Source organism: Tubulanus polymorphus, chromosome 4, assembly GCF_964204645.1.
Source record: "Tubulanus polymorphus chromosome 4, tnTubPoly1.2, whole genome shotgun sequence".
Classification (NCBI taxonomy): domain Eukaryota; kingdom Metazoa; phylum Nemertea; class Palaeonemertea; order Tubulaniformes; family Tubulanidae; genus Tubulanus; species Tubulanus polymorphus.
Window position 1 is genome coordinate 21,958,206 of NC_134028.1, and position 24,024 is coordinate 21,982,229.

General features: G+C 39.3%; 7 protein-coding genes across 8 annotated transcripts; 2 read left to right on the forward strand and 5 right to left on the reverse strand.

Moving 5' to 3' along the window:
- LOC141904436 (basic helix-loop-helix transcription factor scleraxis-like) lies at positions 1 to 762 on the reverse strand. Its single transcript, XM_074793023.1, has one exon. The coding sequence runs from the start codon at positions 760 to 762 to the stop codon at positions 175 to 177; it is 588 nt and encodes a 195-aa protein (XP_074649124.1). The 3' UTR covers positions 1 to 174.
- Positions 763 to 2,880: 2,118 nt separating this feature from the next.
- LOC141904738 (uncharacterized) lies at positions 2,881 to 3,566 on the reverse strand. Its single transcript, XM_074793387.1, has 2 exons — positions 3,318 to 3,566; positions 2,881 to 3,139 (listed from the first exon to the last, which is right to left on the reverse strand). The coding sequence occupies exons 1-2, from the start codon at positions 3,445 to 3,447 to the stop codon at positions 2,940 to 2,942; spliced, it is 330 nt and encodes a 109-aa protein (XP_074649488.1). The 5' UTR covers positions 3,448 to 3,566; the 3' UTR covers positions 2,881 to 2,939.
- A 1,089-nt stretch (positions 3,567 to 4,655) lies between these two features.
- On the reverse strand, positions 4,656 to 8,059 carry LOC141904173 (monocarboxylate transporter 14-like). 2 transcript variants are annotated; one of them, XR_012619128.1, is made up of 3 exons: positions 7,462 to 8,059; positions 5,096 to 7,290; positions 4,656 to 4,805 (listed from the first exon to the last, which is right to left on the reverse strand). XR_012619128.1 is itself a non-coding variant. In XM_074792713.1 (2 exons), the coding sequence occupies exons 1-2, from the start codon at positions 8,027 to 8,029 to the stop codon at positions 7,091 to 7,093; spliced, it is 768 nt and encodes a 255-aa protein (XP_074648814.1). In that variant the 5' UTR covers positions 8,030 to 8,059; the 3' UTR covers positions 4,939 to 7,090. The 2 variants fall into 2 exon arrangements, 1 of the variants encoding a protein (XP_074648814.1); XM_074792713.1 differs by lacking the exon at positions 4,656 to 4,805 and having other exon boundaries at positions 4,939 to 7,290.
- Positions 8,060 to 8,907: 848 nt separating this feature from the next.
- Positions 8,908 to 9,904, reverse strand: LOC141904437 (monocarboxylate transporter 14-like). The gene is made up of 2 exons (XM_074793024.1): positions 9,443 to 9,904; positions 8,908 to 9,059 (listed from the first exon to the last, which is right to left on the reverse strand). The coding sequence occupies exons 1-2, from the start codon at positions 9,654 to 9,656 to the stop codon at positions 8,908 to 8,910; spliced, it is 366 nt and encodes a 121-aa protein (XP_074649125.1). The 5' UTR covers positions 9,657 to 9,904.
- A 1,748-nt stretch (positions 9,905 to 11,652) lies between these two features.
- On the reverse strand, positions 11,653 to 15,871 carry LOC141903747 (monocarboxylate transporter 13-like). The gene is made up of 4 exons (XM_074792023.1): positions 15,420 to 15,871; positions 15,159 to 15,299; positions 13,089 to 13,946; positions 11,653 to 12,836 (listed from the first exon to the last, which is right to left on the reverse strand). The coding sequence occupies exons 1-4, from the start codon at positions 15,631 to 15,633 to the stop codon at positions 12,637 to 12,639; spliced, it is 1,413 nt and encodes a 470-aa protein (XP_074648124.1). The 5' UTR covers positions 15,634 to 15,871; the 3' UTR covers positions 11,653 to 12,636.
- Positions 15,872 to 19,496: 3,625 nt separating this feature from the next.
- On the forward strand, positions 19,497 to 20,054 carry LOC141904438 (transmembrane protein 26-like). Its single transcript, XM_074793026.1, has one exon. The coding sequence runs from the start codon at positions 19,497 to 19,499 to the stop codon at positions 20,052 to 20,054; it is 558 nt and encodes a 185-aa protein (XP_074649127.1).
- Positions 20,055 to 21,408: 1,354 nt separating this feature from the next.
- Positions 21,409 to 23,923, forward strand: LOC141904439 (transmembrane protein 26-like). The gene is made up of 3 exons (XM_074793027.1): positions 21,409 to 21,617; positions 21,706 to 21,868; positions 23,291 to 23,923. The coding sequence occupies exons 1-3, from the start codon at positions 21,409 to 21,411 to the stop codon at positions 23,921 to 23,923; spliced, it is 1,005 nt and encodes a 334-aa protein (XP_074649128.1).
- The last annotated feature ends 101 nt before the right edge of the window (positions 23,924 to 24,024 follow it).

Sequence of the window (24,024 nt, forward strand, 5' to 3'; positions counted from 1 at the left end):
ACGCTTAAGAATGCCTTTCATCCAATATTTCAATGTATAACCGGGTCACAGAATTGTATATTGTTTTGTCTGTTGGCGGCTAACAATATTAGTCTAGGAAGTTTCAAGTCCATTTTTGGACGTTGACCGCGGTAACAGGTTGTCAAAAATGCCCGCGATTCAGTGTTTCCGAATTCAGGAATCCGTGAGTAGTTGTATTTTGTTACGGCGGCGTCTGCGACCTCGTCGTCCATCCTGAGTCGGTATCGGAGTCACCCGCGTGTCGCACCCCGACGTCCTCAACACGTCGCCTAAAGACGTTATGTATCGAATCGCCATGCGCAACGTGGCGATTTTTGACAACCGTTGGTGGTCGTTAAGATTCGATCTCGGGACCACCTTGCGAAGAGCGTCGAAGGCGGCGTTTAGCATGTGCATGCGGTTGCGTTCGCGGGCGGTGGCTCCACCGCGACATTCTGGGGGAGCACGAATCGAAGTCGCGCTACTCACGCGTTGACGCTTTGTTGACAGATCGCTATCCAACATCCATCGTTCATCGGTTAAGGTCATCACGTTCTGGTTGTCGCTTAGAGGCGCGGAGTCGATAAACCAGAACGCGGGCGTCGCCGGGTCGTTCTGGGCGGAATTTCGGCCATCGATTCGAATATCACCGCTAAAGCAATGCCGTTTTTCGTTGTACCAAATAAACGACGCATAATCCAGACTTGTTTCGCTGTTAGGATTCAATGGCACCGACGCAGCTGAAGAACTGTTAAAATCCATATTGAAAACGGGATGAAGATTCTTCGATCACTTATATCAATCTCTCAAAGTTCTCATACACACGCCTTGGCACAGACAGCGAAGTCACCACTACTTCGTAATTCTGCTAATGATTTAAACTAAATAAAGTTTTTCTACAGAAATAGTCTTTTCGCTAAGAAACGAACGAACGTTTAGCACCTGCATGAGAAGAGGCTCTGCTAGTTAACTCCCCCGTTAATCCCCCGGGTTTATCGGGCTCTGTTTAACACGATATTCAACTAATGAAGCAAACGTCAGCTATTTACCGCTTTAGTTTACGTTGCTTTGCTTGTTTTCATAATTCGATACTTAACTTCGCCGCTGGTCGCTAATCATCGCGCTGAGATCACGTGGTCCCGACGTGATCAGTTGGTTTTCATTTACAAATCCCACACTTCACTTAAATTATCAGCGAATGCGCGCGTTCATCCGTAATATTTCCCTTTCGCACTCTTAAAAATTGATTTATTTTTGTTGGCATTTTCCGATCTGTATCCTACGATCAATTCCGAAATAGGCTAGTTATTCATATTGCAATAGCCAATATTGGACGTGTAGAAGGATTCTATGATTAAAAACGGCAATGTACAAATTTACAACATTAAAACGGAGGATATTGGTTTCGATTTTTACAATTTCTCACGACTCGTTACATTTCAGGCGTTTGCAGGTATATCAATTTACTGGACTCTGTTCCTATTCGGTCATTCGATGCATTACTTCTGGCAATCAAGGCTTCACCACGGACTTCATTTCAATCGGAAAGAAACTAATAAATGGTCTACAAATGCAAAAACCACACCCTGTAGAAATTGATCATCGAGTCTGAAAGGGATGGTTCGCAGTTACAGAGTGGTACCCGCATGAGAATGATCATTTTTGTTCAAATATTGCCGATGCAGTATACTTAAAGGTAAGAGCAGTGTATTTGTAAACATGTCAGCTCAGCGTATAAAAAAACGTGTGTGAAGCAATGATATCATGATATAATATATACGATAGAAGGCAATAGAATCTCAATATAAATGGCAGACGGAAAAACAAAAATATAATGAAATCGTTTTTCATAGAAAAATGTTCTGAGCTGAAAATACCATTCAAGACGTAATGAAATTTGAAATAACCCGTTCCGAGACAACATACCTCGTATAACATTGACAGATTGCCAATAAAAGAAAAATAAGAAAAAATGACGAATATATAATAAAATCGTGTTGCAGAAAAAGTGTTCTGACCTGAAAATACCCGCAACAACGTAACAGGATTTGGAATGACCCGTTATGAAACAATATACCTCGTTTAACATTCACAGATTGCCGATAAAACAAAAATAAGAAAAAAATGACGAAAGTACTACAAGATCGTTTTTCATAAAACTGAACTGTAAATGCCACCGAATGGAATTTGGAATAACCTGTTACGAGACTATTACATGAAAAACATGTGATGAAACTCCACTGAAAGTAAATTTGAGTAATTATTTTTGCATAAATGAAAACTAAAGATTCACTCGGTTTGAATGTTGCTAAAATTGTCAAAATCCATCCAGGGACAGATGAAATATGATACAACACGCATCACAGATAGTTTTTAAATAAGAGAAAAAATTACCCAACAATACAGAGGACAAAAGTACCCTAAAAAAAGGCGGCTAGCAACTGTAAAATGGTTTATTGTCTTCTGAATATAGGCAAAGCCCGTTTTAACGCTGCTATTATTTTTATACTGAACGCCAACTTTTTTTCAGAGAAAAACTAATGCTCAACTTGGACGTGGAGTTTAGTTCCGTTTTGTTTTTTCTAACCGCGACTGAAGATACGATGGATCATACGGCGACAGCAGTACAAACCGATGGAAATCGGACTAAAAAGTCTAGATTGATCAATATTCTTATAACTGATGAGAGATGGCCGTTGTTATTTCAGTGTTTATGTATGGAGGGACCGTATCTCGCTATGAGATTATACATTATGTCCACGTACAAACTATTCACCAGTTACGTTTTGTTCCTTGTCGCTAAAAACGCGATTTTGCTGATCGTCGATTTGTACCTGTTATTTTTGTTGTGCTGTTCCGACGAACAATTTTCAAAATTGTTCATGTTCTAAAATACTTCTGTTCTGGAAAAGAGGATTTCATCCGCATCTAAGCAGTGATCACACAAGTGACGTATGAGATGCTATCCATTCGCGGCTAACAGCTGACCGCAGACGACCAATTTCTCCAGATTTTGCACTCGATAATGAACGGATGTGTTTAATCCAGAATGGTATCATAATCAGAACACTGACCGCTACTAAAACTGCCGCCAATTCAAATGAATAAATGTAGTTCCCGGTTGCGGCATATATCCAACCTGAAAATACAAAGATCTAAGAAGTGAAACCATCCAATATGAACTTCTCATGTCAAGATCAATAGGTGTATTAGTATAACGTATTTCATGGTGAAAGGAACTTTGAATAAAAAATAAAATTCGTTCTAAGGTCCATGGTCCCGTCATATCAATAAGTTAATTCATTTTGGCTACCAACCGGCTAACGGAGCTCCGACCATGTACCCAATTCCTGCTGGAAAGAACATGTACTGTACGGCCGAACGAACGTATCTATCCTCAATGATATCAGCAATAACGAGATGAGTGAGTCCGCAAAATGCTGTCATTACGATTCCAATGATTACAACTAAAACAACAGCGGCTGTGAATCCTTCGAATACAGGAATTATCGCCACCGTAACGCTTAGTAAAACATTAACTATTAGAAACAGAGTGAATGTATCAATACGAGGATGCTGCGAGATTATAGATACGATAAATCGTGCTACGGTATTGCTAGCTCCGAAATACGGAACCAGATACCTAGCGCTTTCGATGTCAATTTTATAGATATCTGCGAATCCGGAAACTATGTGCACAAAAATGACTGAAACACCCATATACAGAAAGAATACAGGAAAAATAACTCCTATAAAAGTTGGTTGTAGCAGAATGTCAACGTCTAACATATTCTTACAGCCCGAGGGTGTTTTCTCTGTTTTTTTATCGTTATTTTGATCACTGACCAATTGATCTTGCGCAGTATTATCATTGCTTTGCATAATGGCACTATTTTGCTTTTCTCTCTTGAGTAAGATGTCTTTTCTTCGTCGATGCTTATTCCATGTGCGCAGGACTAAACTACAGGGTATCAGATTCAGAGTTAAGGCGCCTATTATAAGAACTGCTCCTCGCCAGGTATAAACTTCGATGGTCGCGTTTATGATGACCCCGAAAACGATAGTTCCCGCAGTAACTGATGACACGATAAAAGCGTTCGCTATTGATCTGTAACGACGAAATCTAACGACGTAATAAGCTATCACCGGGCCGTTATGGAACGAAAGCACCATACCTGAAATGAATTACCGTATTTTCATTACGAACCAACGTCATTGGAACTAGTCAGAAACATATCTCCATTAGACCAGAAGAACACAAGTACTAAATGAATATTCTCAGGCGGAGCCTTCTAATGGAATCAGATGAGGGGGGATGATGTGATGGTGATCGCTGAAACCTTGCTGACTATCTTACGAAGAATATTTAAAACTTTTTCAATGAGTTAACTCTGAGTCCAAGTTTAACTAACAAATGTGGAACTAGGTCCTGAATATCATTCAAAGGCCGATGATATTCGATGATGACCTTCAATTTCTCTGTGTCAAAAAGAATTGAGATTTCATTGGTCGACGAACTGGGGGCCGTTCCAAATTAATAATTCCGTCTTCAAACGTCAAATTCAACCGGCAATGTGGAACTCGTTTCTAACTCGATATTCGAAATGATTGGTGAAAAAATGTGAAGACGCTTGAAGCGAGTGAAACTGTCGGCCATACTTTACCACTGGTTGTCCATAGAAGGTATATCAGCCATAGTTTCGTCGAAAGTGCAGAGCAGCAAATAAACAAACCGTTCAGAATACCAGACACGACTAAACATCGCCTTAATCCAAATCTCTTTATAAGTGCACCGGCAACCGGGGCTGAAAGTAACGTCACAAACCAATCAAAACAAATTAAGGCGGTTAAATCTAATCTAGATTGCTTAGCAATTTTCTTTAGCAAAAATTATCTAGGTTTTTGACACATATACAACATTTGCGTTTATCTTCTAATTTCTGCGTATTAAAATTAATTTCTACGGCTCCTAAATCCAAATGTCTTTTGCGAAAAAGGTTTGTGCCCATATTTGCCCCTTCGTTACATTGGACGTTGCGATGCAAAATACCAATTAATTCAGCCTCTCTATTTTTCCGGCGGTCCAGGCGCTTACCTAATATGAGACACATTCCGTTACCGGCGCCTATCCACGACACAACCTCGTACCCCGTGTCAAAATATTCCGCCCATTCGACGATCAGAATACCGACTGAATAGAAAACACCCCCTATTATCATCGAGTTTCCCATTATAGCCAACACCAGGCAACATCCTTCAATTCTACCCGGCTCGCGAAAATCGTCCTCGTCTTTACCACCAGTGCTCATTTTCCAGTTGTCGTAACAGCGAGATTTTATTGTCGCTTTCGTAGGTGACGTGTATGTAATATACGAGTGTGCGTGTCGAGTAAGAACCAGTCACAGACTGCACCGGATTACATGTATTACATTTAATCAATTTAGAAAACCTGTTCCCCGTTTTATCATTATGACTGGTGGTATGAATGAATCTGAATTACAATTATCCGGCGAAGCATAGTGTTGACGATTCATTAGGCCAATATTCATTTAAAACGTAATCTCTTCGATACCCGTCCCTCCTGATCCAATTTGAATTTACATATGTGATCGTGTCATCATGTGATTTTGAAAGAAGTGTCCTACGTCAGGTCGGTTTGCTTTCGAGTAACGGTTTTTGTAACCGAGAGCTGATCTGAAATTGCGTTGATCATAAATCGGTTCAGCAATTGATTCTTTTTTTCAGTCGCCCGCCAGGTGGTGGCGTAGGTCAAGAACAGGGAGTCTTAAATTCGAGCGCCATAGCTGCACTTACTTGTAAACCATCACAGCCGCAGTTTTGGAATAGTTGCAATACGGATATTTCCTCGCCCGCTGACTGTGCAGTTTGTGCAAGCGCCATGATAGAGGGCGGTAGATATAACCACATTGCAGCCATGCGGCTTTCTTCACGTAACCATTGACGGTCAATACAATACGAGGTTAACACGACAGATTCCAAAATCAAACCTCCTGTTTCGCTCCCGGCAGATGTGGTGGGTTTGTAAGGGACACTCAATCAAAAAATCATTAAACGAAATTTACTAGCCAAATAAATAACGGGGACAATCCCTATTGTAAGATCCAAAAAAACCCGACAGATTCCTATTGTTCGTTGTTGTTATATATGGTAAGTCCCCAGCATTGACGGTAAAACTAACTATGACGTCACGAGCACGGCCTCTAGGAAATGACGACTCATCAGAAAGTCTGTACTCTTCATCATCGGATAGAAACTCATCATCAGCGAGATCTTTTATAATGTGCTTATCTTTTGTGATGCAATGACGTTTATCTTCTCACATTCGAACTGCTAGTGAAGCTGATACGAGTAATATCAACCTTGGAGTTACCATTTGGATCATTCCAAGGTTTAGTATATCGGAAGGTCACACCCGCCTGCCATCACGTGTGCAACTATCATAGTCTTGGGTGCGGCTAAAATGTGTCAATCAACCAGCATACAACTTTCACTCGCCGCCGTTACAGCGCAATGCAAAATGCTGCGTGCTTAATATTGTTATTAGGGCTCTATCTTTTGATATGTAAAGAATATTTTCGGGGTCCATAATGCGGAACCCTGTGAACGGCTGATACCCCTTAATCCTGTTAGATCTTGCTATCATGTTTGTATATAGACTGCCGTAAAGTTTATTTGTATCTTCCGTCTTCTCAATATTTCATGTTCTTCTTTTTGACACTTAATTTCCATCTTTGTTGTAAAAAGCAAATAATATCATCTTTATATTACGGTGCAATAAAAGTATTGAATTTAATCATTTCAAATACTTCGGCTCTATTCTCACTACGTTGCGCTGCGGACAGACGGAAAGAATCAGTTTGACTTTGGTTGAGTTGGAGGTTAGGCTAGCTGTGTTGTTAAATATAAAAAGGTTAATTGTAGGTTTTCACTACTTTGTTGTGAGCATGGCTGCTGCGGTCACGGTATTTGCCCCTATCTATATATTTCTGTAGTACGTCTGCACAACAGGGAGTTGGAATATTATACTCGGAAAAGAGGATTTCATACGCATCCGAGCAGAACGTAGTGATCACACTAACGACGTATGAGATGCTATCCATTCGCGGCTAACAGCTGACCGCAGACGACCAATTTCTGAGGATTTTGCACTCGATAACGAACGGATGTGTTTAATCCAGAATGGTATCATTATCAGAACACTGACCGCTACTAAAACTGCCGCCAATTCAAATGAATAGATGTAGTTCCCGGTCGCGTCATATATCCAACCTAAAAATACAAAGATCTATGAAATAAAAAGTCCAATAAAAAGGCCTTTTGTAGAACTTACTTCTGTCAATCTAACGTGTTTATCATAAATGGAAGTTTACTTCGTTCTAAGTAAGTGGCCCCTGGTGCCATCATATAAATACGTAAGTAAAATTCATTTTGGCAACTTACCGGCTAACGGAGCTCCGACCATGTAACCAATTCCTGCTGGAAAGAACATGTACTGTACGGCCGAACGAACGTATCTATCCTCAATGATATCAGCAATAACGAGATGAGTTAGTCCGCAAAATGCTGTCATTCCGATTCCAATGATTACAACTAAAACAACAGCGGCTGTGAATCCTTCGAATACAGGAATTATCGCCACCGTAACGCTTAGTAAAACATTAACTATTAGAAACAGAGTGAATGTATCAATACGAGGATGCTGCGAGATTGTAGATACGATAAATCGTGCTACCGTATTGCTAGCTCCGAAATACGGAACCAGATACCTAGCGCTTTCGATGTCAATTGTATAGATATCTGCGAATCCGGAAACTATGTGCACAAATATGGTTGAAACACCCATATACAGAAAAAATACAGGAAAAACAACTCCTATAAAAGTTGGTTGTCGCAGACTCTCAACGTCTAACATGTTCTGACAGCCTCCTGAGGATAATTTGTCTGTTTTCTTGTCACTATCTTGATCACTGACAAATTGATCTTGCGCAGTATTATCATCGCTATGCATAATGGCGCCATTTTTCTTTTCTTGCGTGATTAGAATGTCTTTTTTGCGTCGTGTTTTATTCCATGTGCGCAGGACTAAACTACAGGGTATCAGATTCAGAGTTAAGGCGCCGATTATAAGAACTGCTCCCCGCCAGGTATAAACTTCGATGGTCGCGTTTATGATGACCCCGAAGACGATAGTTCCCAAAGAAACTGACGATACGATAAAAGCGTTCGCTATTGATCTGTAACGGCGAAATCTAACGACGTAATAAGCTATCACCGGGCCGTTATGGAACGAAAGCACCATACCTGAAAACAATCGACGTAATATTTTTACGAACCCACGTCACGATAGTTTTTGCTGATTTTTTTGCTGAACATACAGAATGTTGAGGCGTTCAATAGGGGAGGGGGGCATTGTACCGATGATGATTTTCAAATTCTAAGTTCTAAAAAAATGATTCAAATTCTAATGGTAACGAACTCGGGCCCGGTTCCATGTAAAAAATTGATTCTGTCTTCAAACTTAAGAAAAGTCAAATTCAACGACAATGTGGAACTCGTCCCTAGTTGCCCGAGGGGCTGTTAGAAAATTACGCATACGACTCGTAGCTTTCGATTCTTGATGAGTTATGTTAGTTTGAAGTTCCAGCTAGATAAAGATTATTACTAGAAAATGGCCCAACTTCACTCGTGCCCTGGTTTCATTCCAAAAAGGTTGCTCGAAATAATTCTACCATTTTGTTATGTAACAGCAATCAGTCACCCCGTCCCTTGTAACAATCTGTAACAAACCTTTTTGCGCGTTACGCAATTTTTTAAACAGCCTCTTGCTTGGATTTCGAAAAGGTTTTTGAAAAAATGTGAAGACGCTTGAAGCGAGCGTTCTACAGTTCATACTTTACCACTGGTTATCCATAGCAAACAAGTCAGCCATAGTTTCGTCGAAAGTGTGGAGCAACAAATAGATAAACTGTTCAGAATACCAGATACGACTAAACATCGCCTTAATCCAAATCTCTTTATAAGCGCACCGGCAAACGGGGCTGAAAGTAACATTACAAATAAATCCAAACAAAATAAGGTGGCAAAATTTCAGCTTGATTTTTCTTCAGAAAAATTTGAAATTTAACAAAAACTTAAAAAATGTTAAACGCAGCAAAAAGAACAAGAAAACAGCAAAAACTTTTTAGGTTTATGATCTACAGATCTATAGGTAATTTCTGAATATTAACATCAATTTCATTCATTAACTAAAATTTTCACCAAAATGAATTTCTACGACTACTTAATTTAAATTTCGTTGGCATAACTTATGTCGCAAAAACGATTTCTGCTCAATTTTACCCTCTCGTTTCGTTGGACATTGTGAAGCAAATATTGATTTATTCAGCTATTACTCTGTTCTTCCGACGGTCCGGCCGCTTACCTAATATGAGACACATTCCGTGACCGGCGCCTATCCACGACACAACCTCGTACCCTGTGTCAAAATGTTCCGCCCATTCGACGATCAGAATACCGACTGAATAGAAAACTCCCCCTATTATCATCGAGTTTCCCACGATAGCCAACACCAGGCAACATCCTTCAATTCTACCCGGCTCGCGAAAATCGTCCTCGGATTCATCACCGGTGCTCATTCTTGCAGTTGTTGTATAGAATGTTCTCAGACGTGCGTCTCTGTGCACGTATGTTACAATCCCAGACAGTACGGATTACATGTATTTGATTTTTTATGAATTTATAAAACCGGTTCTATGTTTTATGATTATGACTGCTATTATAAATGTGAATTACACAATCATCCGGCGGAGTGTGTCGTTGACGATTTATCAGGCCATATTATATTCATTTACAACGTTATTGTTTCGATGCGCTGTGCGCCTGATCTCTTTTCATTTGGAATGAATTGAATTTTTGTGTAGGAGCGTCATTTCTAAAAGAGACTTCCCGCGTGCAGGTTCATTTTGCTGTCGAGTTGTTTTGTAATAAAGAAATCTGAAAAAATTGGATTGATCATAAAACGTTGATTTTTTTCAAACAGTCACAACACCAATGTTGGTCAAGGACAGTAGCCTTTACTTCAAATGCCTAGGCGCACTTAAAATATACTTGTAAAGCCGCAGTATAACGACGGTGTGCGGTTTGTGCCGGCGCCAAATGGTACTTGCGGTAGTTAGTACAATGCACAATGCGGTTAGCTAATACATCGACTAACTCCGAGAAAGTCCAAGGTCACTTACCATGTTCTTATTTTGATAGGTCATCACCCGTTTGCTCCCCGTCATCTTGGGATTCATTCATGTTTGAGAAATGCTCAAATTAGTCGTTCAGAGAGGCTTTACATTCACCTTGCTTTTCTTTTTTGAAAAATTTCCAAAAAGCCTTTGGGTCATTTTTTGACAAACCTTATCATTATGTATGCGCACTTTGTTTTGTCTATGTTGTTTTATTGCAGAATTGTAGTTCTTGTAGGCTACTTTGATATCATTCGCGTTCACGACAGTCATATGGTTTCTTAAACGTCATTTTGCATTACGGTAAATTCTGCGTTAAGACCTTACTCGTCTATCATAGGCTATAGTTTTATTACCCAAAGAGTTCTTTTTACACTGTTTCCTTCCCATAGAATTTTCAGCTGCGTTTAAAAGGATATTACTGAGGCGCGTATCTGCTGTGTCACTATCTATGTTATTATATAAAAAGTCAAATTTATTCTCTGTTAATTCCGTCGGTATCTAAAGCCTCTCTGAACGAATCTATTTTGTTATCGGTCCATACAATTTTACTCGACACGGTTGTTTCATCTTGCTCGTTAGAGTGTGTCGCATTTTCCTGCGCATTTCTTACTGAAAGATTACACAAAATAGGACAGTGAACGTCAGAAAAGAGTTGATCGAATTCCATCACCTCAAGATCTGTACATTTACACAAAGAAAAAGACGACATTATAAAATAATCGACGACATGGAGATGGTTTACACCTTCTATACATGTGAATTCACCAATACACTTATCTCTCCCGACTCTTCCATTAGCAATAAAAATGTTATGGGATTTACAAAATTCTAAGAGTCTATATCCCAGTTATTAACATGTTCCTCTCTATTTCTTCGATACAGTAAATCTTTTGTCGACAAACTATCAATACTTTGTCTAACTGAGCTACAAGGCTGTGGGCATAGCTAAAGAAATCGGGTAATTGTTTCGTATGGGTATTGAAATCGCCCCACAAGCAGTAATATGGATCGTTTCTACTTGTCACGTTTGTAAAAATCTAGGTCATCAAATAAATTAATATTCCCATAAGAACTTGATTCAGGAGGTATGCAGACGGCTCCTACATGTATTATCAAACTTCTGTCCCAATTAGTGAAACGCTTATCGATTTTAATCTGTTGAACGCAGCTCGATGATTTTTCTATTACTTTAATATGACTGCTTAATTTTGTTTTGAAGGCAATAAATAACCCCCCCCAGATTTTCTAATAGCTATTTTGGACCGATTATTCATCGCAACTTCATACTAGAGAATGGAAGTAATCTTTGACCCATAGGTAATCTGTATCGTCGAGTTATCGTTTCGAGGAAAACTAAAATATAATACTGACATAAAAGATCGAAGTCAAACGTATGTGCATTGGTTTTTAAGCCACATATATTCAAACATAATAGTCGAAGTTTCGCATCATTAGTTTTTGGCTCGTCGAATTCCTATGCCGGGATTTCTAGTAAAAGGCGCGTGTTCTCAATGACTTCGCTGACTGGCTTCATTGGGCTATCGTTAACCGTTAAGGTTGTATTTGACGATTCATTCACTGGGTTTGGGTTTAACGGTTTGTCAAGTTGGTCGTTTTTCGCGGACTTTCACTGGTCGTTTTTCGCGGACTTTCGCGCCATAGCTTAGTCGGATCACGCTTCTCGACTAGTTTTACCTCGCCCGCGATGATTTTATACACATCCCCATTATAAATAAGTTTATCGTATGAGACACGAACTCTCGCACCGGGTTCCCTCCTGTTTTATTGAAGTCTTCAATATAGTATTTTTCTATTATTCCTCATTTCGAATGGTAGATCTCCTGAGATTCCAACATTTTTTTCTTTTTCTTTAATTCTATATCGAGCCATTATAAACGAGCTGGCGATCATTATAATCGAGAAAACGTGCCACTATAGTGCGCGGACTTGATTTGGTGGGGTTTCTGTGAAACCTCTTTAACACTATATTTTTCACTTTGTTATCCGGAATTTCACTAAGCAGTATTTTTCTGATTTTCTCCTCACAGTTTTCCCTCACGTTAACGGGTTCTGGGACACCGTGAAAAACCAAGTTATTTCGGCGCGATCAGGCCTCTTGATCAATCATTCGGTTTTCAAGGGCCTGTAATTTAACTAATTCCGCACTCGTCTACGTAGTTCGGTTGGGCAGATCTGTGTCTGATTTAGCAATTGACTGTACGATTTCGTTTATCTTTAACGTGAACTCATTACGTAGTTCATTTTTGACATTGTCAATTTTGAGATCAACTAAATGCTCAAAGTCGGCTTTACAAAAATTCAACTTGAAGACATAAACTGTCAACGTTAAAAAAAATTAAGTTTCTCGAAAAACAGGTGATTATGCTAACGACATATGAGATGCTATCCATTCACGGCTAACAGCTGACCGCAGACGACGGATTTCTGATGGCTTTTCACTCGTTAATGAACGGATGTGTTTAATCCAGAATGGTATCATTACTAGAACACTGACCGCCACTAAACCTGCCGTCAATTCAAATGAATAGATGTAGTTCCCGGTTGCGTCATATAGCCACCCTGAAAATACAAATATCTTTAAAAACGTAAACAAATCTAGTCGATCTGTTGCTTCTTTACTTATTGAAAACTAACCAGCATATCAATGGTTGTAGTTGTGTCCAAGAAGGCCGGTCACATTACCTAATTAGAGAGCCCTTTAGATTATCGGCTAGAAAAATCCCAGATACATGTAAACCCGTCAAATCCCCGTGGACCTTCGACCTTGGGCGCTTGAACATTTCGTTGGTTCATGGGTCGTTCGCAACTTACCGGCTAATGGAGCACCGACCATGTATCCAACTCCAGAAGGTAACAACATGTATTGTACGGCCATATGAAGATATCTATACTCTATGATATCAGCAACAACTAGATGAGTGAGTCCAGAAAATGCTGACAATCCGATTCCAATGATAACAACTAAAACAACAGCGGCTGTGAATCCTTCGAATACAGGAATTAGCGCCACCGTAACGCTTAGTAAAACATTAACTATTAGAAACAGAGTGAATGTATCAATACGAGGATGCTGCGAGATTATAGATACGATAAATCGTGATACCGTATTACTAGCTCCCAAGTACGGAACTAGATATCTAGCGCTTTCTAAATCCAATTTGCAAATATCAGCGAATCCGGAAACTATGTGCACAAATATGATTGAAACGCCCACATACAAGAAAAATACAGGAAAAATAACTCCTATAAAAGTTGGTTGTCGCAGAATCTCAACGTCTAACATATTCTTACAGCCCGAGGATGTTTTTTCTGTTGTTTTATCGTTATTTTGATCACTGACCAATTGATCTTGCGCAGTATTATCATCGCTATGCATAATGGTGCCATTTTGCTTTTCTTGTATAATAAGAATGTCTTTATTGCGTAGAGGTTTATTCCATGTGCGCAGGACTAAACTACAGGGTATTAGATTCAGAGTTAAGGCGCCGATTATTAGAACTGCTCCTCGCCAGGTATAAACTTCGATGGTCGCGTTTATGATGACCCCGAAGACGATAGTTCCCAAAGAAACTGATGACATTATGAAAGCGCTGGCTATCGATCTGTAGCGGCGGAATCTGATGAGGAAGTAAGCGATCACGGGTCCGTTATGGAACGAATGAACCATTCCTGAAAAGAAAAGCCTTACGTAGTTTAAAGCCGAGCGCAAAACAGTACGAAAAGAAAACCTTTTTCCTGCTTCCCTCGTGAGTAATGCGGCGTTCCAAAACAACCGAAATTGTAAAAATAGTCACACTAGGACGTGAATTGAATTTCATTTATCAAGAATCAAATCAAAATATACGACCTCTCACTAGAGTAGAGATCGTCGTCAGGTGTGAGGGAATAAATAGAGACAAGGGGTATATATGAGTATGGGTAAAAATCCCACAATAAATGAATGAACCTAAGTTTATTCAAAAATTAGAAATATTGGGTTGCTACCCTTTTTCAGTCTAAAAGCCAAATGAATACACGGTATATGTATGTATGTGAATACATATTTTCGTGAAATAAGACACTCACCCCTGCACATGCATAATGAGGAATTAAGATCTGATATATTCAGAAAGGAGACCAAGACAAGGGGCTTAAAACTTTTGGAATGAGCGACAATCAAAGCATATTCGACTAATGCGATCAGATTAGGAATAGGCTCTAGGGAAATCAAAATAATGTCCGGTTTTAAAAGAATGAAGGACTATCCAATTGATGAATATAGAAATATAGAAAAGGTCACATTAATCAGAACAAGAGGGGTCTTGACGATACTGATCACAATTCTATTCTCAATTCCTTTATAATCTGTTAAATTCTGTTTAATGTATAATTGGCTCTATACGTGGCAACCTTATGTCGAACTTCGCGAAATATGTTATCATTGTTTGCACAGACCCGCGGTTACTAATCAGTGCGTTGATGTCGAAACATATTAAACACATAATCGAACGATATTTACATGCATGTTAGGGAAAACAAAATTTCTCGTTTCGCGAAGCCAAAGTGGTTCTGGTTTTTGTTACTTATTTTTGGAGCACTGCTGCACTCCGTTATAAAACAAGCATCTACAATGATACTTTTCGTGTTCGAATGGTGTGTGTGGGGGCACAGTGAGTCTTTGTATGGAAAAATATGTCAAATACGTTCAAGTATCTAGTCGCATGGTGAAAAACGGTTATTGATTTATGAGTCGTTAACACATTTACATACCATTATCAACATACGTAAGCAAATGACTCTAGACTCTGTTAGCTGTTGACTGGGACTTACCAGCAGGTCAGCTAATATGAAAAGGTGAAAGCTAGAATTCATAGTAAAAAGTTAAATCTATCGTATATTTACCACTGAATATCCATAGAACGTATATCAGCCATAGTTTCGTCGAAAGTGCGGAGCAGCAAATAGATAAACCGTTCAGAATACCAGACACGACTAAACATCGCCTTAATCCAAATTTCTTAACTAACACACCAGCAACTGGGGCTAAAAAGAAGATTTTAGCGTTTCTTAGACATCAAGAAGAAAAAGAGGCCAAGTCGAAAATCGTTTTGGACCATTAGACTGTTACGAGAATTAAATCTTTTTTTTCAAACTAGAGCTTACCTAATATGAGACACATTCCGTGACCTGCGCCTATCCACGACACAACCTCGTACCCCGTATCGAAATATTCCGCCCATTCGACGATCAGAATACCGACTGAATAGAAAACTCCCCCTAAAATCATGAGTATTCCTACACTAGCTAACACCAGACAATATCCTTCAATTCTACCCGGCTCGCGAAAATCGTCCCCGAATTCATTATCAGTCGTCATTTTCGCATATATCCCAACTAATATATCACAGTCGCTCGGAGGTAGTGACGCATCTGACAATCAGTAGAACGAGTGAACAAACGTTTCACCTATTCAACTACTTCACGATATTAACCCTAGCACACCCATACCGTACGTCGAGTAACGGGTGAATAAGTATGGTTTAGAGTCCGCGCACAAAATTATTAACGAAGTTAACTAAAACGCTTAATCCGAATCCGAATTAGAAAATTAACCCAAGCTAAAACATGAGCCTTTGAAGCGAGTTAAGTATGACATAAAGAGGTTTTGACTGCATGTTTTTGTTAGCCAAACACCAGTGCTGGAGACATGCCGTACGTACATAACCCTAAAAATCTGCGTTAGGATACACGTGCTGGAGACTGCCGTACAACAACAACTGAAAGTATTATTATACAAACTACGAGGGTCTGATATAAATCACGTAGTCAGCCGGTGTAGTCTAGTCGAAAATACACATAGCTGCGAGACCTCTAGATCTAACGTATCAGTTGCCCCCATTATTGTATCAAGTACAAAATTCCAGGGCCGTCCAGGCTGGTGCGGCGACGGGTTCGAGCTCACCTACTCGCAAAATTCTTAGTTCCGCTTAATTCCCTGTCCTCGAAAATTTGCTTGATACTTTCCATGGATGTACTCTAATCTTTAAAGTTAGAGGTGTTGTGTTGTATATTTTGTCTTAGACTTGATGCGGTTGGTATCCTCTAGATACAATTCCACGAGTAAGAGTTAACTCTGAGTTAAAATCAGTAAATTTTTGATGTTTTAACTCTAGTGTCTAATGTTGCTGAACTTGCTCTGCTAATAATTGATAGAGAATGATCATTATATGTAAGTGTCAGTTCTGATTATAAAAGTTATTCAGATTCTGCCGTATTCATGGAAGATATCACAAAAGAAAAATGGCCACAAGGCCCTCAGAATACGCCTCGGAGTACCTTGATGACGGTTGTGCCGTAATGACTCATATTTAGTTCCACTTTGCCGGAGTATCGCACCTACCCACATTAAGTGGCTGGCATAAAATACGGCCCTAGACGAACTCTCCAGTTTTGTCGATCAATGTGTCATTATCATTAGAGACATAACTGAGGAATAATTGTAATATTCTAGTCATGATTTCTATTTTCAGCGTGACGATTGTTATGAGGCCGTCATTTACATACAAGACAATCAATACATACATAATACGGCCCAAGTCGGATATAGCATAGTATAGTGCCTTGGCGTAGAGTTAACAAGTTGTGCGGTTAATGTATCAGCGCATCAATACATTGGCGCATGAATACATTGCTAATTGGGTATAAATGCGCGGCAAAGGAACAGTTCATTTACACGTTGACCGACGACTAGTGGCAGTTGACAACTGTTGGTTGTTTGTTGGTTGGCCCAGTGGAGAGATGATAGAGTGCATATTTCACCCGCTGGTTGACGGCCGACGGATGACACGATACAATGTTGTCGCCAATTTATGTACAAGGATCGTGGTGGCAAAAATGAGAGACGATAGAGTGCATAGACCTATATCATCCGCTGGTTGACGGTCGACGGACGACACGTCGCAATGTTGTCGCCAATGTATGTAGAAGGATCGTGGGTTGACTGGTTGACGGGTGACCACAAAACACAAACAAACAAGAGAAGTAAATCTAAAGCGAAACAGTAAACTATAAGAATCAGCTGCGGAAGTTTCATTTTTGATTTGGAAAAAAAGAGCCGTCACGTATCGATGTCGTTCTGTAGCAATTTGAACAATGCCATATTTCACCGTCCCCACGTTTGTTTTTTTTTGGAGGCGCATCTCACGTTGACAGTGCTAAAAATAAATAATGAATCTCCTGTGATTTTGAAGGCTTAACCGTGTTGAAACTAATATCAGAGAACTGGAATTGACTAAAGAAACATAGAAATGTAATTTGTATTTTAAGTATGGGGTTGATCATGTGTTTGGTCACGTGGTGTGTTTGGTGTATTAGGTTAATAGATCGTTAATAGGTAATTTGTTGGTTGGTAGATACGTCGACACGTTGACACATGGAATGTTAATGGCTGGCGATGTGAGTGTGTCGACATGACAACTTTCTTTGGGATACACATAAACCGAACAACGCAGTAAGCATACGCGAAGGAACTATACTATGCAATACCCTACTTGAGCCCATAATACCTTAGTCTAATTTCTATTGGCAGCCACATTTTTTTTGTGTAAAAAACCGTTTTGAATTCGTTTTCTACAGCCCCAGATATATACAAAGAGTCTAATTTTCTCCAAACAATACTGAAACTAACAAACAACGATAAAAGGAAAATTGATGAGGAGGAATTACACGGGCTCTCATACTTCTCTCTAAGCAGGGATTCGAACCTGACGGCATCGTGAAACTCGGCCCAAGTAATCTGACCTGAAAGATTATTAGAGCCTTGAAAAATGACACTTGCATAGAATTATCGGCAAAATGATGAAATACAAAATTATACGATATTGAGGATAAAAACTCATTCTGCATTTGAATATATCGATGGTTTAACTGAATAAGCCGGCAACCAGTCTAGTCCCGATATATCGATGACTTAGTGCCATTCCTCTTAAAAACGATCATTTCAAATTTACCAAATACAAGAGTTAAGAACTATATTCAATTACGATATAAACGCCAAAATTCACAATTGTAACTGCTATTTTCAATCGCTAATATTGGCGATGTAGTTAGTGCACATCGACTCACACATGATAATCTATTCGATTGAATTTCTTTTAATAATGAATATTTTACTTCACATTGTATACAAACATAGTTTTTCGTTGTGAAATACCATTTTAGTTCATTTTTCATTATCGCCTTTATTTGACAATAATTCATCATGAATAAGAGAGTTTCGATTCAATAGATTATTTTCAAGCCATATGATATTGTACAATTTTCATACTTGCCCCGAATCAGTGACCATATACATTATTGTATTGTAAATTATAAAGAAAAATAAAACAGGTTTTCATGTCGAATTAGGTGCGCGAGTGGACTGTTTATAGACATGCATTTTGTCTTGTCTCTCAGTACCTGGAATCTAGTCTCAAATTATCGACTAGTCGTACGTAGTAACATAACATAAATAAAAAAGGCATTTTCAAGTAAGGACCGGTAGAGTTTGGTAGGCTAAAACCTGAGATTACAAAATGTGTGGCCTAAAAGGCAAAGATGTATGCAACATTTTGGGAGCAATATTCGTACGAACGATTTTCATAATATTTGTTCTTATTGCAATTTGGCGAGTGGTCGAAGGTCGCGGGACACTTTTTTGGCTGTTGGCTTTGTCACTGGTTCCATTGATAGCCGAAGGAATCTATCGACTTATCAGATATAAAGGGACCGAAACTAATAGATGGTAATGTAGACTATAATATAACGTTTCAGTGTTGACTAAGACTTTTCATTCACTTAGAGTAATTGATTCGATGATTATTTGTTTTTAGGTTCAGCGTTTGTTTCTTTTTATTTCTCCTTCCGATCGTTGCCTGTATTTGGCTACTGCAGTTGAAGTATAACGAATGTATCCTCGACGCGATTCAGAACTCCACCCGTCAAAGCTATTGTAAACTTGAAACTTTTGAGATATCGTATAAGCAAATATTCGGGGTAAGATTTTAATTCGTGTTTCGTATTTGAGCGTATTTTTCAACTCTCCCAACTACGTGTACGTAATTTCCAAGCGCTGTGTTCATAGAAGAATTACCAATTCTTATAGATGTTTCTTTTTCAACGTGATATTTGTAGATCGCGGTTCCTATACCTCAACTCTCTCAACTCAATTGGATTCTGAGTATTCAACAGGTTACCGTTATCATGCTCGCTATCGGTCGATGTTTGTTGCCGAATGATTTCAGTAACCGCATTCTCCTGACTCAAATGCTACTGGGGCTCATCGCTAACGGCGCTGACGTCATCGAATTCTTCCAAATCCAAAACGATATGAAACTCAAGGGCGTTCGCGATCCGATTATTTTCGTTCACTTGGCCTTGTGGTCGTTCAGTATGCTGCCCTTCTGTTTCTCACTGAGTCTGCTTGTTCGACGAGAAGAGGACCCTGCGCCTAAACCGACGACCGACGAAAGTTCGGACGAGAAGGAGCAAACACGCAAGGAAGCGTTCAAGGACGTTCTATTCGCTGAACGCTGGTCAGTGATTCTAGACGTCACATGTATGGATGCGCCTTACCTAGCAGCGAGAATATACGTCATGATTGAGTATAACATATTCACGAGTACGCTGCTATTCTTCGCTGTTAAAAACGCCTTTAAGGTGGTTGGAGGAATCGCCTTGTTCTTTATGATGATGCCGTGCTGCAAAGGGAAAGCGGCGAGCAAAACATCGAAGGTGTCACCTGATGATATTGAGGCCTAGAACTGTGGACGCCTTCTCCGGATGAAATGAAGCCGCTGGATTTAGAGGGCCTACCAAACTGCGACGATATACATTGTAGATCTTATTTACAGGGATATTTGTCGAAGGAACATTTGCTGTGATATATAATCAGGTGTGATTTCTTACATATCAAGTACGTAGGACTTCAGTAGAGCTATAACCGCGTTCACACTAGATTCGGCGCTTATGAAGGACCGCACTTCGCTGGTGCCGAATTCACCAAAATACGGAGCTTACACTGCCAGTTACGTTCACACGTAGAGTCGGCAATTCGGCATTTAGTATAGCAATCACCCGGTGATCCGATAGAGGGGAGTGTAATTAGTGTTGAGTGTTTTGTAAACTACGCGGATATACCTGGCTAGCTAAGCCCTGAATCTGCGTTCAAACTACAAAAAAATATGCCGCCAGCTCAGTTCCGTATTGAGATCGGGTTTTCGGCGCGGAATCTCATTCCGCGCTTAATAAGCCGCGTATTTCAGTACGGAACCGAATAAGCCGCGAATAGGCCTCGAATAATTTCCAAGTGTGAACGCTTAGTACCGTACCAAAATCCTAGTGTGAACGCAGCTTACGTGGCAGTTCAGACTAACGTACGAGGATTTCTGTATCTATTCATTGTTTACCACGATATATCAATCTACATATAAATAAAGTTGTATCGTAGTTTGTTCTTTTATATTATTCATTTTCTATGCGTGGGAACTGGTCTTAGTTCTCTCTACTTACTAAGAAACCTAGGGGTGTAACGGACCTGTTTTCGAAAAAAAAACAACTATCATGTGTTCAACGATTAGTGGATAAAAACCGCTTTCGATGTTTGTTTCGAGCGAACCGATAATAAGTTTACTGCATTTTGTTTAGACAACCAAGATGGCGGCTTATTCAAACACGATGAGGAAGTCGTCATTTGCCATCTTACTAAACTGCAAGACCTAAATCAACAAAGCATCTGTTTACGTCATATAAACTGGTTTCGAGAACTTTACCGAGTTCCTCAATACCCAACGGGTCGATTCTAAGCAAATACGCATTATGTTCTTCCTACTATTATCCACGCGGAATGGATCCGATTTAATGTATCTCGAATCCCCCAGTTTGTGAGGTTGATCCTCTGTCAATGGCCTATGAAAAATACATCCGTCTTAAACATAAATAAACGCACCTCTAAAACATGATTTTGAAAATTCCATCATACGGGGATACTATTGTCTTTGGTGTGCATTACTAAATTAAATATTTTACAACATAGCTACACTTGAAAACAAAACCCAAATATGATTCCTTTCCTTTTGTCGGTTTTAATTTTGGTGGATAAACTTGTGGATTTAGTATGTGCGGACACAAATGCAAAGATGTATGTAGCATTTTGGGAGCGATATTCGTACGAACGATTATCACGTTTTTCATGCTAATTACGATTTGGCGAGTCACCGTGGGCTACGGAACGGTTTACTGGCTGTTGTCTTTGTCGCTGGTTCCGTTAGTTGCCGAAGGAATCTATCGACTCATCAGATATAAAGGAGCCGAAACTAATAGATGGTAATGTAGATTATAATATAACGTTTCGGTGTTGACTAAGACTATTCATTCACCGTTATTAACTGATTCGGTGATGATTTGTTTTTAGGTTCTGCGTTTGTTTCTCGTTATTTCTCCTCCCGGTCGTTGTCTGTATTTGGCTACTGCAGTTGAAGTATAACGAATGTATCCTCGACGCGATTCAGAACTCCACCCGTCAAAGCCTTTGCGAAGGCGATACTATCGCGATGTCACATGAGAGAATATTCGGGGTAAGAATGACGTTACTAAGTTTTTTCATTTTTCGTATTGATAACTGATGTTCATAAAGGATAAAGCTTGGCACCCATCATTCTTAGAGAGTAGGAACCTCGTTGAAGAAAAGTGAGGGTGCCATTTTTTTCATTGTTATCTAACTGCCATGACAACATACTTATTATCGTTCTATGGTGTCAAAAATGCATAATTGTGAAATTTTTCTATTTGGATGGTGCTCTGGGAATTATTGGATACATTTTCACTCTTTTTTAAATCTCGACTGGTATTTTTATGCTGATTCTAATTATCAAGGTTAAAGAACTCAACTAGTAACATTTATTTACCCATAATATTTTCAGTCTTATCCCCCAAAAATGCCATATGTTTGGCACTTTTTATCAAGGCCTAACTTTTTTTCTATACTTGATACTATTTATGGAAAAAACTCACAATGTATATACCACAATGATTTCATAGGACCCAGGATTCTTCTGTTACCATTATACATTTTTGACACCATAGAAGGGTAAGAAGCCTGTTGGCATGGCAACTAGAAAACAATGATATAAAATGGCACCCTCCCTTTTCTGAAACTTCGAGAATTCTATACTTTCTAAAAATAATGGGTGCCAAGCTTTATCCTTTTCTGCACACTCGGCTCAATAAGCTCTTGGACTAGTGTTTATGAATGGTCAATGGTTCATCGTTAATAACGTTGATGGATAATCTATCAATATGAGTATGGGAGCGATGTTTCGTTGTACATATGCCAACATGTACTAAATTATCGGGAGAACATTCCCAAGCCCGACAGAGGTGGATACCTCAGTTGTTGATATGAAAGAAATTCTTTATCAGCTTAGTCACTCGGCGTAAGAACATTTTTGACGCCGTAGAAACCGTTACAATAATGTTTATATAGATTGATACCTAGTATGCGTTATATGAGGGTTTCTATGTGAGTCGATGTGCACTACGTCATCAATATTGGAGTTTCAATTTTTGATAAACGTTTAAAATCATTTTGAGAGGATGTGCGCTACGTCATCGATATATCGGGCTTTGACTGGTTGCCGGTCAATCGATTCAATTTTCGAAATCTAAAAAATCTAAAATCAAATCTAAAATAACTTAATTGATGTTAATTTCATATAATCTATTTTACATTATTTATTATCGACAATATAAAGCAACGTAAGTGTTCTTTTTTTCAAGTTAGTTTTCTTGTTTGCCTATCAGATCTCCATTATTACACTGATGTGTGTGTATGAAACCACGGTAGATAAATTTCAAGGAAGTGAAAGGAATAAGGAATCCAGAAATTTTACAATCGAGATCATCTTATGTTTTGTTATCCATTTGACATCACAGCTTTTGTCTATATTGAATTATTGATCGACACCATTTGTGATTCTAATTCTATGTATAATTTGTAGATACGCGTAGCAGTTCCTCAACTCTCTCAACTCAATTGGATTATGAGTATTCAGCAGGTTATGGTTATCGTGCTCGGTGTCGGTCGATGTTTTTTGCCGTGCAATTACAGTGGTCGTGTCCGTTTGGCTCAAATGTTATTGGGGCTCATCGCTAACGGCGCTGACGTCATCGAATTTTTTCAACTGCAACAAGATTTTGAAATCTCGGACGTACGCGATCTGGCCGCTTACGTTCACTTAGCCTTGTGGACGTTCAGTATGCTGCCATTCTGTTTCTCACTGAGTCTAGTTGATGAACAAGACGCGGATCCCGTACTTGAATCGACGACCGACGAAAGTCTGGATGAGTCGATAAAGCCAAACACGATATTGTTCAAGGATATATTGATTTATCAACGCTGGGCAGTGATTCTAGATGCCGTATGTATGGATGGACCCTTCCTAGTGATGAGGATATGTTTCATGATTTGGTACAAAATAACCACGAGTTCGCTGCTATTTTTCTCTGTGAAAAATGCCTTGAAGTTGGTCGGAGGAGTGGCCCTGTTTTTCATGATGCTGCCGCGCTGTTCCGGCCAAGGGAAAGCTGCAAGACGAGAAAGGAAAGTGTCGCCAGAAGATATTGAAATGTAGTAATTATACGTGATTTACATGTGAAGCATTCCTCCTTTACTAAATGCCTCTCTGAATCTAGTATTTAGGTCTAAATGGTCGTACATACTATAAACTAAACT

What these genes read in the sequence shown, in the direction of transcription:
- LOC141904436 (XM_074793023.1), bottom strand. Translation starts at nt 762, where the DNA reads ATGGATTTTAACAGTTCTTCAGCTGCGTCGGTGCCATTGAATCCTAAC.
- LOC141904738 (XM_074793387.1), bottom strand. Translation starts at nt 3,447, where the DNA reads ATGACAGCATTTTGCGGACTCACTCATCTCGTTATTGCTGATATCATT. An exon ending in GGTCGGAGCTCCGTTAGCCG is followed by an intron (nt 3,140 to 3,317) that starts GTTGGTAGCCAA and finishes TTGTATTTTCAG; the next exon opens with GTTGGATATATGCCGCAACC.
- LOC141904173 (XM_074792713.1), bottom strand. Translation starts at nt 8,029, where the DNA reads ATGCATAGCGATGATAATACTGCGCAAGATCAATTTGTCAGTGATCAA. An exon ending in GGTCGGAGCTCCGTTAGCCG is followed by an intron (nt 7,291 to 7,461) that starts GTAAGTTGCCAA and finishes TTGTATTTTTAG; the next exon opens with GTTGGATATATGACGCGACC.
- LOC141904437 (XM_074793024.1), bottom strand. Translation starts at nt 9,656, where the DNA reads ATGAGCACCGGTGATGAATCCGAGGACGATTTTCGCGAGCCGGGTAGA. An exon ending in CGGAATGTGTCTCATATTAG is followed by an intron (nt 9,060 to 9,442) that starts GTAAGCGGCCGG and finishes TGTTACTTTCAG; the next exon opens with CCCCGTTTGCCGGTGCGCTT.
- LOC141903747 (XM_074792023.1), bottom strand. Translation starts at nt 15,633, where the DNA reads ATGACGACTGATAATGAATTCGGGGACGATTTTCGCGAGCCGGGTAGA. An exon ending in CGTTCTATGGATATTCAGTG is followed by an intron (nt 13,947 to 15,158) that starts GTAAATATACGA and finishes TTTTCTTTTCAG; the next exon opens with GAATGGTTCATTCGTTCCAT. An exon ending in GGTCGGTGCTCCATTAGCCG is followed by an intron (nt 12,837 to 13,088) that starts GTAAGTTGCGAA and finishes TTGTATTTTCAG; the next exon opens with GGTGGCTATATGACGCAACC.
- LOC141904438 (XM_074793026.1), top strand. Translation starts at nt 19,497, where the DNA reads ATGCTCGCTATCGGTCGATGTTTGTTGCCGAATGATTTCAGTAACCGC.
- LOC141904439 (XM_074793027.1), top strand. Translation starts at nt 21,409, where the DNA reads ATGTGCGGACACAAATGCAAAGATGTATGTAGCATTTTGGGAGCGATA. An exon ending in GGAGCCGAAACTAATAGATG is followed by an intron (nt 21,618 to 21,705) that starts GTAATGTAGATT and finishes ATTTGTTTTTAG; the next exon opens with GTTCTGCGTTTGTTTCTCGT. An exon ending in CACATGAGAGAATATTCGGG is followed by an intron (nt 21,869 to 23,290) that starts GTAAGAATGACG and finishes TATAATTTGTAG; the next exon opens with ATACGCGTAGCAGTTCCTCA.